A 15,459-nucleotide genomic window follows, 5' to 3' on the forward strand; every position below is an offset into this window, starting at 1 on the left:
TTTGGGGGTTTGTTTGTTTGTTTCTTTTTTGTGGTGTGGAAGGTAATTATTTTTAAAAATATATTTATTTTACATAAATTAAAAACTGTTCTTTCCATTGTCTCCCCAAACCAAAACAACAAGAAAATAAACACTACAACCATCATCATGAACGTTCATAGTCCATGTAGTCTTTTCCTCAAAATGCATCTCTAGTTTTTAAGTCTGTCATCTCTGACAGGAGATGAAGGATGTGATTCATCTCGTCTTCAGGACTCTTGGTTTATTCTTGCTTTGATCAGCATTCTAAAATCTTTCCAAAATGTTTGGCTCTACATACAATATGGTAATCCTTATATAAATTGTTCTCCTAGTTTGCTCATTTTGCTCTCCTGATTGCTTCAGGAAAGCCTTCTGAGTTTCCTCTGTAGCCGTCTGGTCATTTCTGAGGCATGGCATAATATTCATGTACCACAATTTACTTAGTGATCCTTAATAAGAGGACATTCCCCATAGTTTCCAATTTTTGGCTACCATGAAAAGAGTTGCTATGAAGATTTTTGTACGCATAGGTCCTTTCTTTCTTTCTTTGATATCTTTGGGGTATAGACCTACTAATAGTGTTGTTAGGACAAAAGGCATGTACAATTTACTGACTCTTTGGGGAATGGTTCGAAATGACTTTCCAGAATGACTGAACCAGTTTGTAGCTTGGACAACAGAGCATCAATGTTCCTGTTTTCATGCTCCCCTGCCAACGTTTGTCATTTTCTGCTTTTGTCCTCTTTGCCAGCCTGATGGATGTGAGGTTGCTTTAATTTAAATTTCTCTAATGATTAGTCATTTAGAGCATACTTTTCATATGCTTTATTGATAACTTCAATTTCTTCCTTTTTACAACTCTGTTCATATTTTTTATTTTTTTTTCTATTAATCTCTCTTGGCTTAGTAAATTTGGGGTTTTCGTTTAATAGATTTGAATCAATTCCTAATATCTTATATAAGCAATCGTTATCAACAAAACTTACTGTAAAGATATTTCACCCATTTACCTTTCTCCCTTCCATTTGTAATGACATTATATTGGTTTGTGTGTGAACTTTTAAGTTTTATGTAAATAAAATTGTTCATCCTGTCTGTTGTGATCCTCTCTATCGTTGGTCAGTTCCAAATCTTTCGCCTCCATACATCTTAACAAGTATTTTTCTATTTTGCTCCTCTAATTTGTTTATGATGTCCTTGTTTAATTCTAGACCTGCATGCATTTGAAGGTTTCCTTGCTATATAATGTGGTGTTAATCTAAACCTAATTTCTTCCATACCAGTGTCCTATTTTCCTCGTAGATTTTCTCCCCCAAATAGTGAATCCTTTCTAATAACTGGGGGCTTTGTGCTTTTCAAACATTATCAAGCTATATTCTCATACCTGCCCAGTCTTTTCCACTGATCACCTACTTATTGAACAGTACTGAATCACTTTAATGATTACTGCCTGAAGTGACAAATGGAACCAACGATGTCATTCCCTGACCAAAATGCTCCAAAAGCTCTTTATTGCCCTTAGTTTAAAAGAAAAAAAAAACATCCTTTTTTTGGCCTTGAAAGCCTTTTACAATCTGAATCTAGCCTGTCTATTCAGATTAATTATACACTATTCTCACTCTTTCCAGTTTTCCCCAGCATATGACGTCGCATCTCCCATCTCCTCATTTGTGAAGGCTGCCCAGGCTTTAAGCGGCCTCCCTCTCCACCGCCACATCTTAGCACTGCCAGATTCCTTTAACACTCCAGAGCCGCCTCCTGCAGGGCCACTTCCTGATCCTTCCAGCTGCTAGCAGCTCCTGAAATTGATCTCATATTTGTTTACTCTAATGCTTACACAAATATGTATATGTTTGTGTGTTTACTGGTTCTCCCAAAAGTCCATGAGCTTTTTCACGGAAGAGGAACTTTCCTTTTTGTTTCTAGCACCTAGCATAGAACCTGGTACATCATAGCCATTTTTAAAAAGCTGACTGATTAATTGATTGAAAGAATACAGGGATTTTAAGAAATAGAGGTGGATTGGGAATATATTCCAGGTATTAGTGATCTTCTGTGAAAAAGTCTGGATATGGAAAATTTAATGTTATGTAGAGATCACAGAAGGCCAGTTTGCCTGAAATATAGGATGCCTGAAGAATAATAATGATTAACAAGCCTGGAAAGGTATTTTGGAACTTGATTGGCATAAATTTTAAGGAGATGAGTTTGTATTTTTCGTACAAGCAATAAGGAATCACCCAAACTTAAAAAAAAATGTATGTATATATCTTTTATTTCCCCCCAATTACATGTTAAAACATGTTTTTAACATTTTTAAAAAATTCTTATTTCCAAATTCTACCTCTGTCCCTTACCCTACCCCATGATGGTAAATGATAGGTTATATATGTGCTATCACACAAAACATTTCCATGTTAGTCGTTTTGTATCAGAAGACTTAAAAGAAAAAGAATGAAAGAAAAAAAGTGAAAAATAACCTGCTTCAGTCTGCATATTTTTTTTAAAGCAATTGGGGTTAAGTAAGTTAACCTTGCTCAAGGTTACGCGGCCAGTTTTTTGTGTGGATGTTAAGAATATGAGGCCAGAGCTGATCCCAGATCCTCCCAACTCTGGGGCTGGCACTCTTGCTCACTGAGCCACCTAACCACCCCCTTCAGTCTGTATTAAAAGAATATCAGTTCTTTCTCTGGAGGTGGATAACTTGCTTCATCATGACTCCTTTGGGATTTTCTTGGATCATTGTATTGCTGAGAATAGCTAAGTCATTAACAATTCTTCATCAAACAATATTGCTGTTACTGTGTACAATGTTCTCCTAGTTCTGCTCATTTCACTATGCATTGGTTCATGTAAGTCTTTCCAGGTTTTTCTGAAATCATCTTGTTTCATTTTTTATGGCATGGTGATATTCCATTTTGACCTTATACCATAGCTTGTCTAGCCATTCCCTAATTGATGGCTGTCTCCTTGATTTGCAATTCTTAGCCTCCATGAAATGAGGGTATAGACCTAGCAGAAGTATTGCTGAATCAAAGGGTATGCACAGTTTTTTAGAGACCATTGGTCATAGTTCCAAATTGCTCCCCAGAATGGTTGGATCAGTTCACAACTCCACCAAACAGTTCATTAGTGTCCCGACTTTTTTCCATCTCTCTCCCAACATTCATACTTTTCCTTTTTTGTCATATTAGCAGATCTGATAGGTGTGAGGTTGTACCTCAGAGTCATGGTAATTTGCCTTTCTCTCATCAGTAGTGATTTAGAGCATTTTTTCATATGACTCTAGATAGCCTTGATTTCTTTGTCTTAAAACAGCCTGTTCATAACTCTTGACTATTTATCAGTTGGGGGATGAGTTGTATTCCCAAACTTTTTGAGAAGAGAAGTAACATAGTAATTTGATCAGTCAAAAAGCACTGATTAGCACTTACTATATCAGATACTGTGCTAAGCCCTAGGGATGAAAAGGGGGGAGAGGGCAAAAAAAACAGTCCTGCCCTCAAACGTCTCATACTTCCATTGGGAAACAACATGCAAACAAACAACTTTATGAGACAAGATAGAGGATAAATAATAGATAATCAACAGAGGAAAAGTCTTAGTATTAAGGGGGCTTAAAAAAGCTTATTAGAGAATGTGAGACTTTAGCTAAGGCATGAAGGAAGCCTGGGAAGCCAAGAGGTAGAGATCGGGGTGGGGTACATTCCAGAAATGGGGGAAAACCAGTGAAAATACAAGAATTAGGGGAGTGGAGTGTCTTGAGAAGGAGCTTGTGGGGGGAGGTGTAAACAAATTGGGACAGGTTCAAAAGGGCTTTGAATATCAAACACAAAATTTTAACTTGATTCTGGAAGTATAGTAATAGAACCACTAGAATGTACTGAATTTCCTCCTTTGTAGTAAACTAGTGGCACCCTGAGACCTCTAGGTGTGGGTCTGAAGGCATCAGACCTGGACTTTAAGAAGTTCCATTTGACAGCTGAGTGGAATTTAGGCTTAGGGCAAAAGATAATGCAGGTAGAAACTAGGGTGGTTTGGGTATGAATAGAGAGAATGGGGGCTGGAGTCAACCAATGTTATGGAGTAGAACTGGCAAGAATGACCTCAAGAGTGCAGATGGACTCCTCTGTTGAAAATCTGGGGTCAGAATCGTGCGGGTCCTTCAGCAGAAAAGGGGATGTTTGAAAGAGGAGTAAGTCTAGCTTTGAAAAGTCATGAGTTCTGTGTCAGTCACACTGAGGTGGAGGTGACAGTGAGCATCTAGATGGAACTGGGGATGTGGGACTGGAGGTGGCGGCCGGCCAGATGAGAACTGGGGATGTCATGACAAGAGTGTTTGGAAATGGACAAAATCTCGTGAGAGACCCAGGAACAGGACATGACACAGAAAAGGAGTGTGACAAAGGAGAGAACTAAGGCAAAGCTCTGTCTTGAAAATGTAGGGAGAGAGGGTTTCCAGAAAGAAATCTGCCAAGAACAAGCAGGAAGGAGAATGGAGAAAGGTCACTGCATTTAGAAGGAAAGAGACTGTTGGTGTACTTGGAGACTGCAGCCAGACGACACAGGATTGAGGAGTGAGAGCCAGATGGGAAAGGAGAGTCAGTCAATAGCAAAGCACCCTCCCCCCCAACACACACACACACACACACACACACACACACACACACACACACCCAAATTTGTCTGGGAAATGGTCACTATCCTGAATGGACAGTGTACTCAAATAGAGGAATTAGAGACTGGAACAAAAGAATAGAGAATGGGGGGTGGTAAGTGCATGGGGTTTTGGGGTGTACAAGAGACAAGAAGGAGGTCACACAGCTGGCCTTTATTTTCTCAGTGAAGTATCCAGTGCAGCTTGGTGCTGCGAGGAGCAGGCGAGCCTCGGACCCCTCACTCAACTGTCTTCCAGCAGCTTGGGTCCACGGAATTGACCTAACAACGTTCTAGTAGAATGGTTCGGAACATTTCAGTGGCATTTCCTTTGCCTTGGGAACACCAGGTATGAGGGAGGAGGGTCAGGACTATTGTCAGTGATAGGAGAAAGGCAGGCTTGGTCTCCATTTGATTCCAGTGCTGAGTCCCTAATCCTCAAACTATTCATGGGGCTCTTCATACAACGAACAGCCTTTTAAAGTTCTGGTCATTTTCTATGCGCATTAAACAATAAATCTGGGCTGCTTGAACCTTTTTACGTTTAAGTGGCACTTACTGCCCCTGCTCACACATTTAAAGCATCAGTAGTAAAAGTCTCTTAATGTGGTTGGGGTGGTGGGTGCTGGGGAGCCTGCCATGCAAGTCCTGACTGAAGCAGATAAATGCTAGTCCCAAGGGAGAACCTCCAAGGCTGGGCCTGGCACGTCTTCCTGTTGGCATTTCCTGCTCCTGCAACAGTTTCTGGCTCAAAGGAAATGCTTAATAATGCTTGTTGATTGATTAGCTGATAAGTGTTTATATTTAGCTACTTTCCTAATCTCCAGCATTAACAAATCTTCCTTTCCTTTTAAATTAATTACTTCTGTTTATTACTTATTTATCTGTATATGCATCCACTCATCCATTTATTCATTCATTCCTTTGTTTATTCTTTAGCTATTGACTGATTTCTTCCAGGCCTGTCATTTCATTTGTTTGGAATTCCTTGTGTTGCTTACTTGTCTATAACTTGAAGGTTTAGAAAGTTGCCTGGAGGGTTAGGAAGTCCAGCGATTTCCCCACAGTCACAGAGCTGGGATGGTAGGAACTGCCAGGGCTTCCCCTCTAGCTAAGACTTCATGCTGCTTCATGTGACGTCATCAACCACATACCCCACCCCCACACTCATTTACACTTTCATTTTTCTTTTACATGTTTAGTTTCTTTGTAAATTTTTTCCCCATCCCATTAATACTACTCACTGCTTTAATGTTCCTTTTAAATTTTTGTCATGATGACTGACTTGCATTTGGTATTTTTTTCTAATTGAACTCAGTTGAAGTGAAACTGAAATGTCATTTCAGTATTGTTGAAAGACATAATACTTCAGACCTTTTAAAAAGGTTCTTCAAATACCCACTTTGTTCTTTTTATAGCCACAGATTTGATTTCTCCATCAACTTAGTTATAATAGGAAGATATCTAATTCTAATTAGAAACAGGCCAATAATTTCAAAGTATCTGTCATGACCAAAACTCTCTGTCAAGCATAACTCCTAATATGTTATTGACTATTTTGACTAGAACTCATATTGTAAGTTTGATGTTATCGTCTAGTGGTTCATTCCCCACGTAGGTCTCCAAAGTACTTTTTTATATGCCTCAGGAAGCACTAACATTATAGTCACTTGACCTTAAATTTTTTATTAAGGATATTATATGGGATCAAGATGCTTTAATATTCATTATTTATTCCACTGCAAATCCATGTGGGGCAGATACAGCCTAAGAATAAAGCTGAGCTAGCTAATCACAAGGACGACAAACTGAACTGCTTATTGACTCCAGTAGTCTGAAGATGGGGCTGATGACAAGAGATATCCATGCTTGGGAGGACTGTTCACAGACCTTAACTGACTCAAGCTGCTCAGGTGTCTCCTCCCTCCATAAAGGCTAGTCTTATGACCTTCCTCTCATCCATTTTGACCCCTTCTATGCACTTAACCAAACTCTAGTATGTATTGTTTTACTTGTATTTATTTCTTCCCTTGTCATGGGTTCAATGGCCCATGGGATCAAAGGTCACTGCTTTGCATCTTTTCATTTCATTCCTTATTGGAGTCAATTATACGGATCAGGTGTATAATCAATGGCTGTTGAATTGCGGTGAAGGTCCTTCTAAATTCTTAAGTTTAGTGTTCTAGCAGTCCTAAGCCCATACTTCTAGTTCTGACCCTTTAGTAGCTCAGCTTGTCACCGAGTATTTTATATTCCCTCAAATTAGATTCTGTCTGTTAAAAAGCAGACTCATCTCCTTTCTGGGGAAACTCTGCCCCCTTTCAAGCTTTCCTGTTTTTGTGATGAGACCACGGCTTCCTCCAAGTATAGAGATGTTGGACTTGTCTTTGATTCTTTTCTCTCCTCTGACCATTTATTGCACGTCAGGCCTGAATTCCTATTATAATGTCTTTCAGGATATCTCTCAGATTCATTGGTAGTTCTCCATTTTGTTACTACCAATACCCTTACCACCTTCCTTGCACAATTTAAAGAAAATAGGGCCGATCTCTGTGCTGCCATGCTTCCCAACATATTGGACGAGGAGAAGGAGTGGGCATAGTCCTTGCTCCTCAAGACCACTTTCAGGACTTCCCTCTGCTGCTGTCACTAAACAGCTTCACCTTGTCTATATCTGCATCTGCTTACATCCTCTTCCATGTAACTTATTGGCCACTGGGTCATTCTCTCTTCTTCCTGAAGACTCATAGTCTTCTTTTTCACCCCATTCCTTGTGCTTTGACATGGGGACAACAGTATACATGCCACTGTGTCCTTCAATGCCATGGCCTCCTACATATCAGCCTCCTCAGCTTCCCTGATCTGAACCTGTGCTCTATCACTCTGGTCAATATCGTCATCTTTTCTCTCAGTATTGGCTTTTCATGGGTCAGAATTCTGAAGTTTCTCACTCTGGCCACAGCTTCCTCTTCTATGGTCACTCCCTTTACCTCATGTTTTCTAAATCTATTCATTCTCCATATTATGAAGTCCAGTCACTCCATGCTTTCCTAAGTTCAACAACCTTACCTTTGCCAAGTCCTATTTTCCTACACCTGCAACTAATTGTCATTAAAATGAATTTCCCTTTACATTGTTTTACCCTATTTGTGTTCCTGCCTTGCCAAATAACAAAACTGGGTTACCCTCATCATCTGTCTTCTCTTCAAAAGACTTGAACAGTGAGAGATACGGGAAGTGGTAGATGACCCAACTTGAGATGCATTTGCTTCTTACCTGTGTCTTTTGGAAACATATTTACATTCAAGAACTTCTTCCCCTGTCCTTAATCAAAATTTCTGGACTTCCAAACCCATTTCCAGCTTCAAACTGCTTCATTCTTACTTTCTTCTGACCAGAGATGAGAAGATTCCATGATTTTCTTGAATCAAAGCCATAGGAAACTGCCCCACGCAACTGTGCAAGAGGCCTTTGCATCCCCTGACCCTAGTTTGGTTTGAGACTTAGGGGAATCCATACTGCCCTACTTCTGCATAAATTTATTGATACTCCTCACTGCCAGACTGACCTAAGCCCTAGAAAACACTCCTTTCCTCCCTTTTTAAGATTAGAGGCTGTGTAGCTGGCACTCCTTATGTCCTCTCTGCAGAGAACTTGAATGACCTACAGAATCTTTTCACTTACTCCCACCCCATCCTGATCCTGTTCATAGTTTGGGGTATTCTTTTATTCCCACCCATGCCTAATCTCAGGCTTGAAGCAATTCTTTCCTTCTCAAGCCCAACCATAGCTAAGAGTTCTTTCACCCATTGAAAAAGGAGTACAAACATGACATTTATCAAGATCCCAGAAAGGTGTCTGAAAAGTGTGTGTGTGGGGAAGCGAGACAAAGAATGGGGGGAGAGTTATTTGAGCCCATGCCTCTCAGACAGGACCCTCCATCAGCTTTCTTTGCACATGTCGTGCTCAAGCATGGCCATCTTGTCTGGGCCACTTAGAAACTCTTTGGTTTCTTTAACACTCTGGTCAAGAGCCATTTTTGACATGCACTCTTTCCTGTTTCCACTGCTTCTCATTGACTCCTTTGCCAAACTGTCTTGTATGTTTTCTATAGACAGATATGCACATGGTCTCCCTTGTTAGTGTGTAAACTTCTTAAAAACAGGGATAGTTTCATTTGCTATTTGTATCCCCAGCACTGGATTCAGTCACTAAAAGCATTGCAAAGTTTCCCAAGTGCCATCCATGCTACTTTTCTCCTGTTCAGTGCTTGTATCAGATCATTGTCTATTCAGAGCCTCAGACTGATGGATTCGCTCTGTGGTCTTCCTCTGCTCCTCCCAATTACAGTCTCCACAGCAGACACTCATCATTTGCTTGTTTTTCTCACCTGTTATAGAGGTTAAACCCAGCTCTTCTATTCCCACTGACCACAGTTGGCCATTGCAGTTCTGTCCTGGGCTTTATTCTCTTCTCCCTCTGTATTACTTCACTTGGGGGTCTCCTCAGCTCCCATGGATTCTGTTACCATTTTTATGCTAATGTTTCTCACATCTATCTGTCCTTTGCTAGCTTCTTTGCTAATCTCCAGCCTTTCATCTCTAACTGCTTTTCAGACATCTCCAATTGGATGCCATCTTAAATTCAAGCATGTCCAAAACAGAACTTAATATCTTTTCTTCTAAACTTCTATATTACTGTCAAAAATACATCTTCCCATGCTTCAGACTCAGGACCTAGGTGTCATCCTAAGCATACTATTTTCACCCTTTTTGTTTATTCTTTCTCATTATTTTCCCTTTTGTTCTGTCTCTTCTTTCACAACATGACTAATGTTGAAATATGTTTAATATGATTGTACATGTATTGCCTGTGTCAAATTGCTTGCTGTTTTGGTAGGGGGGAAGGGAGAGAGGGAGAAAAAATTTGGAGCTCAAATTCTTATAAAAATGAATGTTGAAAACTATCTTTACATGTAATTGAAAAAAATAAAATACTATTACTTGGGAAAATAAAGTGAAATGAAGAATTTGATCAAGAAAAGAAACAAAGAAAAATCTGGAAAGACTTCCATGAACTGATGCAGATTGAAGTGCATAGAAGGGGGGGGGCATTGTCATGGTGACACAACATCACACATTGACCAGCTGTGAATACTATCTTTTCTCACTGATATTCAAGACCCCTCCAAAGAACTCAAAGATGAGAAGCACTGTCTACTTCCGGAGAAATAACTGATGGAGTCAGAATTCACATCAAACTATGTTTCCCATTTTTTAATTTTTTGCGTGTTTTTTTTTTTTGGTCTATTTTCTTTTGCAACATGAATGGGAACATGTTTCACATGACTGTGCATGCAGAACCTGTAGCAAATTGCTCACTTTTTCATGGAGGACTCTAGGGAAGGATGGAGAGAATGTGAAGCTCAAAATTAAAAAAAAAAATAAAAAGGATTAAAATTAGTTTTTACGTGAAATTGGAAAAAATATTTTAAAAAAACCCATACTCTAACAGTTGCTATCCAATACATTTTCATAAAATAGTTTCATGTAACGATCCTCTGACAAAATTTCCATGAATATAATGCCCCACCCCAGTCTCTCAAATTGTAGCAGCAAACACCCCAGCACCCCAGGGTAGGGGCCAACACAGGCTCTTAGATCTGCTTCTCTAAAGGAAAGCAACTCAAAATGGGTTAATAGTCTTGCTTTAATCAATCAAACATATCATTTACCTTGTGCAGGGGAAAAAGTCAGTCCCCTGAACTTCAGAGTATACATACAGAAACAAATCAAGCAGATAGGCCTCTAACTGTCCAACCATTACATCCATACCAAATCACAGTTACCAGAGAGGGAAGCATCAACATCTCGGTTTTTCAAAGCCAGGGGGCTCTCAATGGCTGCCCAGAGTCTCGTCTGGTCAAGTCACACAACACTTCTCCAAATGAGCCCCAAAACAACGCCTCACATCAGAGCTTATAATAGCCTTCTCCTGGGTCAGAGAATGTGACAACCCTCTTGACCCACTGCCCAATCACAAAGTATCTCCTGAGAAACAAGCCTCCCCACACAGGCTCCAGGTGCACTTAAGCCTGGGACAGGGAAGATCTTAAAAATGTACATTCCTATAACACAAACATAACCCTTTCTCTCAGATGACACTGCTGTCATTCTGGTGCAGGCCCTCAGCATCTCATGCTCAGACTGTTGCAACAGCTTGCTGGGTGTGTGCCTCCCTCAAGTCTCCCCACTCCAATCTGCCCTCCCTTGAGCCACCAGAGGGATTTTACTAAAGTATAGTTGTGATCATCTCAACCCAGACCCCCTCCAACACTCATTGCCTGCCAGTGGCTCCCTAGTGCCTCCAGGATCAGATACAAAATTCTCAGCTTGTCTTTCAAAGCCCTCCATAACTTAGCCTCTTTATTCTGAGATGTGCTCTTTGGTCCAGCGATGATACGGTGGCCTCCTTGTCTTCTAGGGACAAGAGCCTCTATCTCTCAGTTCTGGACATTTTCTCTTGCTGACCCCCAGCTCCACAGGGTAGGGGCCAACACAGGCTCTTAGATCTGCTTCTCTAAAGGAAAGCAACTCACAATGGGTTAATAGTCTTGCTTTAATCAATCAAGCATATCATTTACCTTGTTCAGGGGAAAAAGTCAGCCCCCTGAACTTCAGAGTATACAGACAAGCCTGAATAACTCTCCCACCTCCTCTCTCCCTAGTGGATCACTTTGTTGTTTTCCAGTCATTTTTGAGTCATGCCCAACTCCTCTTGACCCCATTTAGGGTTTTCTTGACAGAGATACTGGAGGGGTTTGCCATTACCTTCTCTAGCTTATTTTATAAGTGGAGGAGACTGAGGCAAACAGCGTGAAGTGACTTGCCCAGGGCCACACAACTAGTAAGTGTTGGAGGTCAGGTTGAACTCAGGTGTTCCTGACTCCAAACCAGGAACTCTATCCATGGTGCCAGCTAGCTGCCCCTATGGGCTTCCAGAGTCCCAACTAGAATCCCATCTTCAATAAGAAATCTTTCCCAATCCCTTTGCAGTCCAGGGCCACCTCTATATTAATTACTGCCTACCTCTCCTGTGTACAGCTTGCTTTGCAGTATTTGGTTGGTGGGTGTCTTTCCCATTAGATTCTGAGCTCCTTGAGATGAGCAACTGTCTTTGGCCTCTTTTTGTATCCCTGGTGTTTAGCACAGTGCCTGGAACATAATATGTGCTTAGGAAAATATTTATGAACTGATTGGCAAAAACAACAATTCACAAACATTTGTTCAGGATCCAGCATCTGAATGAAATAGAGACGGACACTGGGAACTCAAACACTTATGTCATGAAACCTGCTCTCAAGCAGTTCACAGATGAATGGGAAAAGGTCTGACAGCAATCAGAAATGTGCATATATATGTTTTTTTTTCTTAAAAGGAGGCCTAGAGGAAAAACTAGTGGGGCAGCGCTGTGTTAGACTGAATGTGCTGAAGGCTTCAGGTCCTTCCTCCTCAGATGCCAGCCCTGTAACCCTGAGCCAATGACTGACCTTTCTGAGCCTCAGTTTCCTCATTTATACAATGGGGATGAATAATAGCACATTTTGGAGCATTGTTACGAGGGTCAGATGAGGTAACCTGACAACTTAGCGTGAGATAAATAACATCATAAAATGCTATAAGAAATTTGGAATATTTTTTTTCTTTTTCATAAAATTAATTGAAAATTCATTTTTCCCCTTTGTAGGACACAACCTTACTTTAAATGGTTACAAATGAGACCTGTTGTTATTCCTGTAAAAAAAGTCATTAAGGTACCAAAAGAAAGTGATGAAAATTACACAGCAAAGGAGGAGGACAAGTCAGACAGAGAGACTGAGGAAGAAAAGGCCAATCTGCCTGAAAGCAAGGTGACTGTGGGGAGTCTGCATTTGGGGGCTTTGCACTGGGAAATCTGGGCTGAGATTCTGCTGCGAGACTATTGGGCCAACTCCTGAGACAGCCCTGGGAAATAACAAATGTCTGCAAATTCCAAATCACAAAAAATAATATTTAATATATGACCTCTGATTCTAGTGACATGGAAAGAAACATTGATAAAATTAGTGGGATCACATGGCGCATTAATTCTGAACCATCTTTCTAATCCTCGCTGCATTCTTACATGATGATGACACCAGCAAGACTGGCCCTACTTAGGTGCAGTCTCATTCCACAAGCCTTTATTTATCCACCTCACTGCTGGAGGCCTCTCATCTGATATTTCTTTACCTGGACTTTATTTTTTTATTTATTTATTGCTTTTTTGGAGGGCAATTGGGATTAAGTGACTTGCCCAAAGTCACAAGGCTAGTAATTGTGTCAAGTGTCTGAGGTCGGATTTGAACTCAGGTCCTCCTGACTCCAGGGCCCGTGCTCTGTTCACTGAGTCACCTAGCCGCCCCCTTGGTCAGGACTTTAAATGGTGAATGTCCTTTCCAATAGACATGTGGCCAAATGGCCCTGTTCCGTTTTCCCCTTCTTCCCCCAATTCTCATAAACACTCCTGTACTTCAGACCTCTTAGGACCATTCATGTGTCTGTTGCTAACTTGTGAGTGAGAAGCACAAGGCCCTTCCAGCCTGAACAATAAAGCTGCTGTTTTCACAGCCCTTTAGGGTTTGCTAAGGGCCTTTCAATTCCTTATTCCACCTTAACCTCCCCACAGCTTTGGGAGGCAGGGGTTTAGATTCCCATTTTAGAGATGAAGCATCTGAAGGCTTGAGAGATTAAAGCCACAGCCAGCACATATCTAGGGATTTTGGAAATGAGATTCACCCCAGCTGCTGCTGCCTGGCTGTGCCTTCAGCCCTTTGGTCTGCAAAGGAAGGTACTCATTTCAGACCTTCTCCTGTATCCGTTGTAGCAAACAGGATTGAGAGAGATGCTTCTGGCCTGTCCCAGCCTTCCGCAGCCACTTCTCACCAAGGCCCATCCGTCATATTTTCTCTAGTTTCACATTCATGGGAATCTTGATGGTAAACGTTTAGTTAAAACCCTCTCATTTTACCAATGAGAAAACGGATTCCTTCCCTGTCAGAATTTAATCTGGCCAAGGACGCAAGCTCTTAGGTGTCCCGGACTAGACATGAACCTTCTTTAGTGACCTTGGCTCCCATGAGACGTCTGTTACTTTGAGATCTGTTCTGCTTCTCCGGCTGGAAGGTAAAATACTCCAGACGGTGGCTGCCGGGCCGCCCCGCTTTCCATGCATCCCTTCTCAAGGCGGCCTGTCTGTGCTCCTGTTGCAACTTGCGATCACTTGGTACATCTGCTCTGTGTGGAGTGATCGATGATTTCAAAGTAAGCATTCATTTTTAGAGGAGCAGCTCTGCTGTAATATCAGCCAGCCTTCTGGAAGCTGTGGGCAGACGCATTTTCACGATAGTGAGCGTGTGCTCACTCTCCCAGGAACTGGCCTTTGTACCCTTCCGATTAGACAGTCAGATGGTAGTGATGTCGCTGTTCTTCTGAGTAGCTTAAAGCATAGCTTGAGCTCTGGGAGTGACTGGACCGTCCCAAACCTGACACCTCCATCCTTTGTTTTGCAGCTGCAGCCACAGGGGCCAAGCCAAGTCTCTTCTCAAGCTACTCAAACTGATCCTCCCCAGCGGCGTTGGTCAATCTGATGTTCTTATTGCCCAGAAACCCGCAGTTTGCCTTCATCTGTGTGAGGCTGGCCCGTGGGCTTTTAGTGCCTCCCTTAGCACTCCGTCATCTCGTCGGACACGCTCCGTGCCGGCCGTTTGCCATAGTATCTCCTAGTGCAGTGTGGTGTCCTTAAAAGTTATTAAAGTAAAAAGCGCTTTAGGATTAGTGGTTTGGCTCTGCTTTATGAACATATTGTTGGCTACTGTGCCTTCCCATTGAAGGTTCATTGTGGCTTTTCAATGTGACTGATGCTTGGGTGACATCTGCATTTCCCAGTAAGCTTTTGTCTGCAAAACTGGACACACTGATCCACATAACACAGTTCAACACTGTATATTGAGGGCCTGCTGTGTGTCTCACACTTTTAGACACTGATATTTAAAATTTGACCCTTGCGTACAGGCAGCTTCTAATCGATTGAGGAGATAAGATGTCCACATTTGAAATAATTATAGAACAATACATGGTCAACTTTCAATTACATGCCATTTTGTGTGGTACAGATATTAAAGTATTCATCAGGACAGATGAAGGGAAGATAGTGTATGCCTGTGTGTGCTTGTGTATGCAGGTGTGTAAGTGTGAGTGCACACACATATGTGTACAAGTAGGCAGAGATTTATGGCAGAAAAATGGGCAGCTGACTCCTAAAAGGATACTAGGTCTGGACAGTTAGCAGAGGCCCTTGGACCTTCCAGTTTGCTCAGAGGCTGGATGTTGAGTGCTGTGATTGAATGAAGAATATCTACTTTTTAAGCAGAGGTAAAAACATTGAGATTTACCTCTTTTCATTGCTTGGCTTCACAGTTTTTTCATTGCCAAGATTATTCATTTCAGGCTGCTCTGATTGTAAGGAATTTCTTCTTATGTTACAGCCAAATATATCTCACTGTACTTCCCACCTACTGTTCCTAATTCCTTACAGTGGGTTTAGGCAGAATAAACTTCTCCATGGCCCTGAGTCAGAGGGGAGGCAGTAGGGATCGTGTTTCCTATGGTTTTCTCTTCTCTAGGCTGATATTTCAGTGTCTTAACTCAGTCTTCCAAAGGCATCATTTCGAGACCCCTTCGTCTCCTCATCATCTGCCTGTAG

The 15,459-nt window shown here is 41.5% G+C and overlaps 1 protein-coding gene across 1 annotated transcript in view; it reads left to right on the forward strand.

Annotated features, from left to right (window-relative positions):
- LOC138164860 (leucine-rich repeat and IQ domain-containing protein 3-like) overlaps positions 1 to 15,459 on the forward strand; it is a 151,745-nt gene that overhangs the window by 66,900 nt on the left and 69,386 nt on the right. The window contains exon 4 of the mRNA XM_069092780.1: positions 12,424 to 12,586. Within this exon, the coding sequence (XP_068948881.1) occupies positions 12,424 to 12,586 (163 nt within the window). The remainder of the gene's footprint in view (positions 1 to 12,423; positions 12,587 to 15,459) is intronic.

This window comes from Petaurus breviceps, unplaced genomic scaffold, assembly GCF_028583685.1.
Source record: "Petaurus breviceps papuanus isolate PSGF00001 unplaced genomic scaffold, PetGlider_PUasm1.0 207, whole genome shotgun sequence".
Taxonomy (NCBI): domain Eukaryota; kingdom Metazoa; phylum Chordata; class Mammalia; order Diprotodontia; family Petauridae; genus Petaurus; species Petaurus breviceps.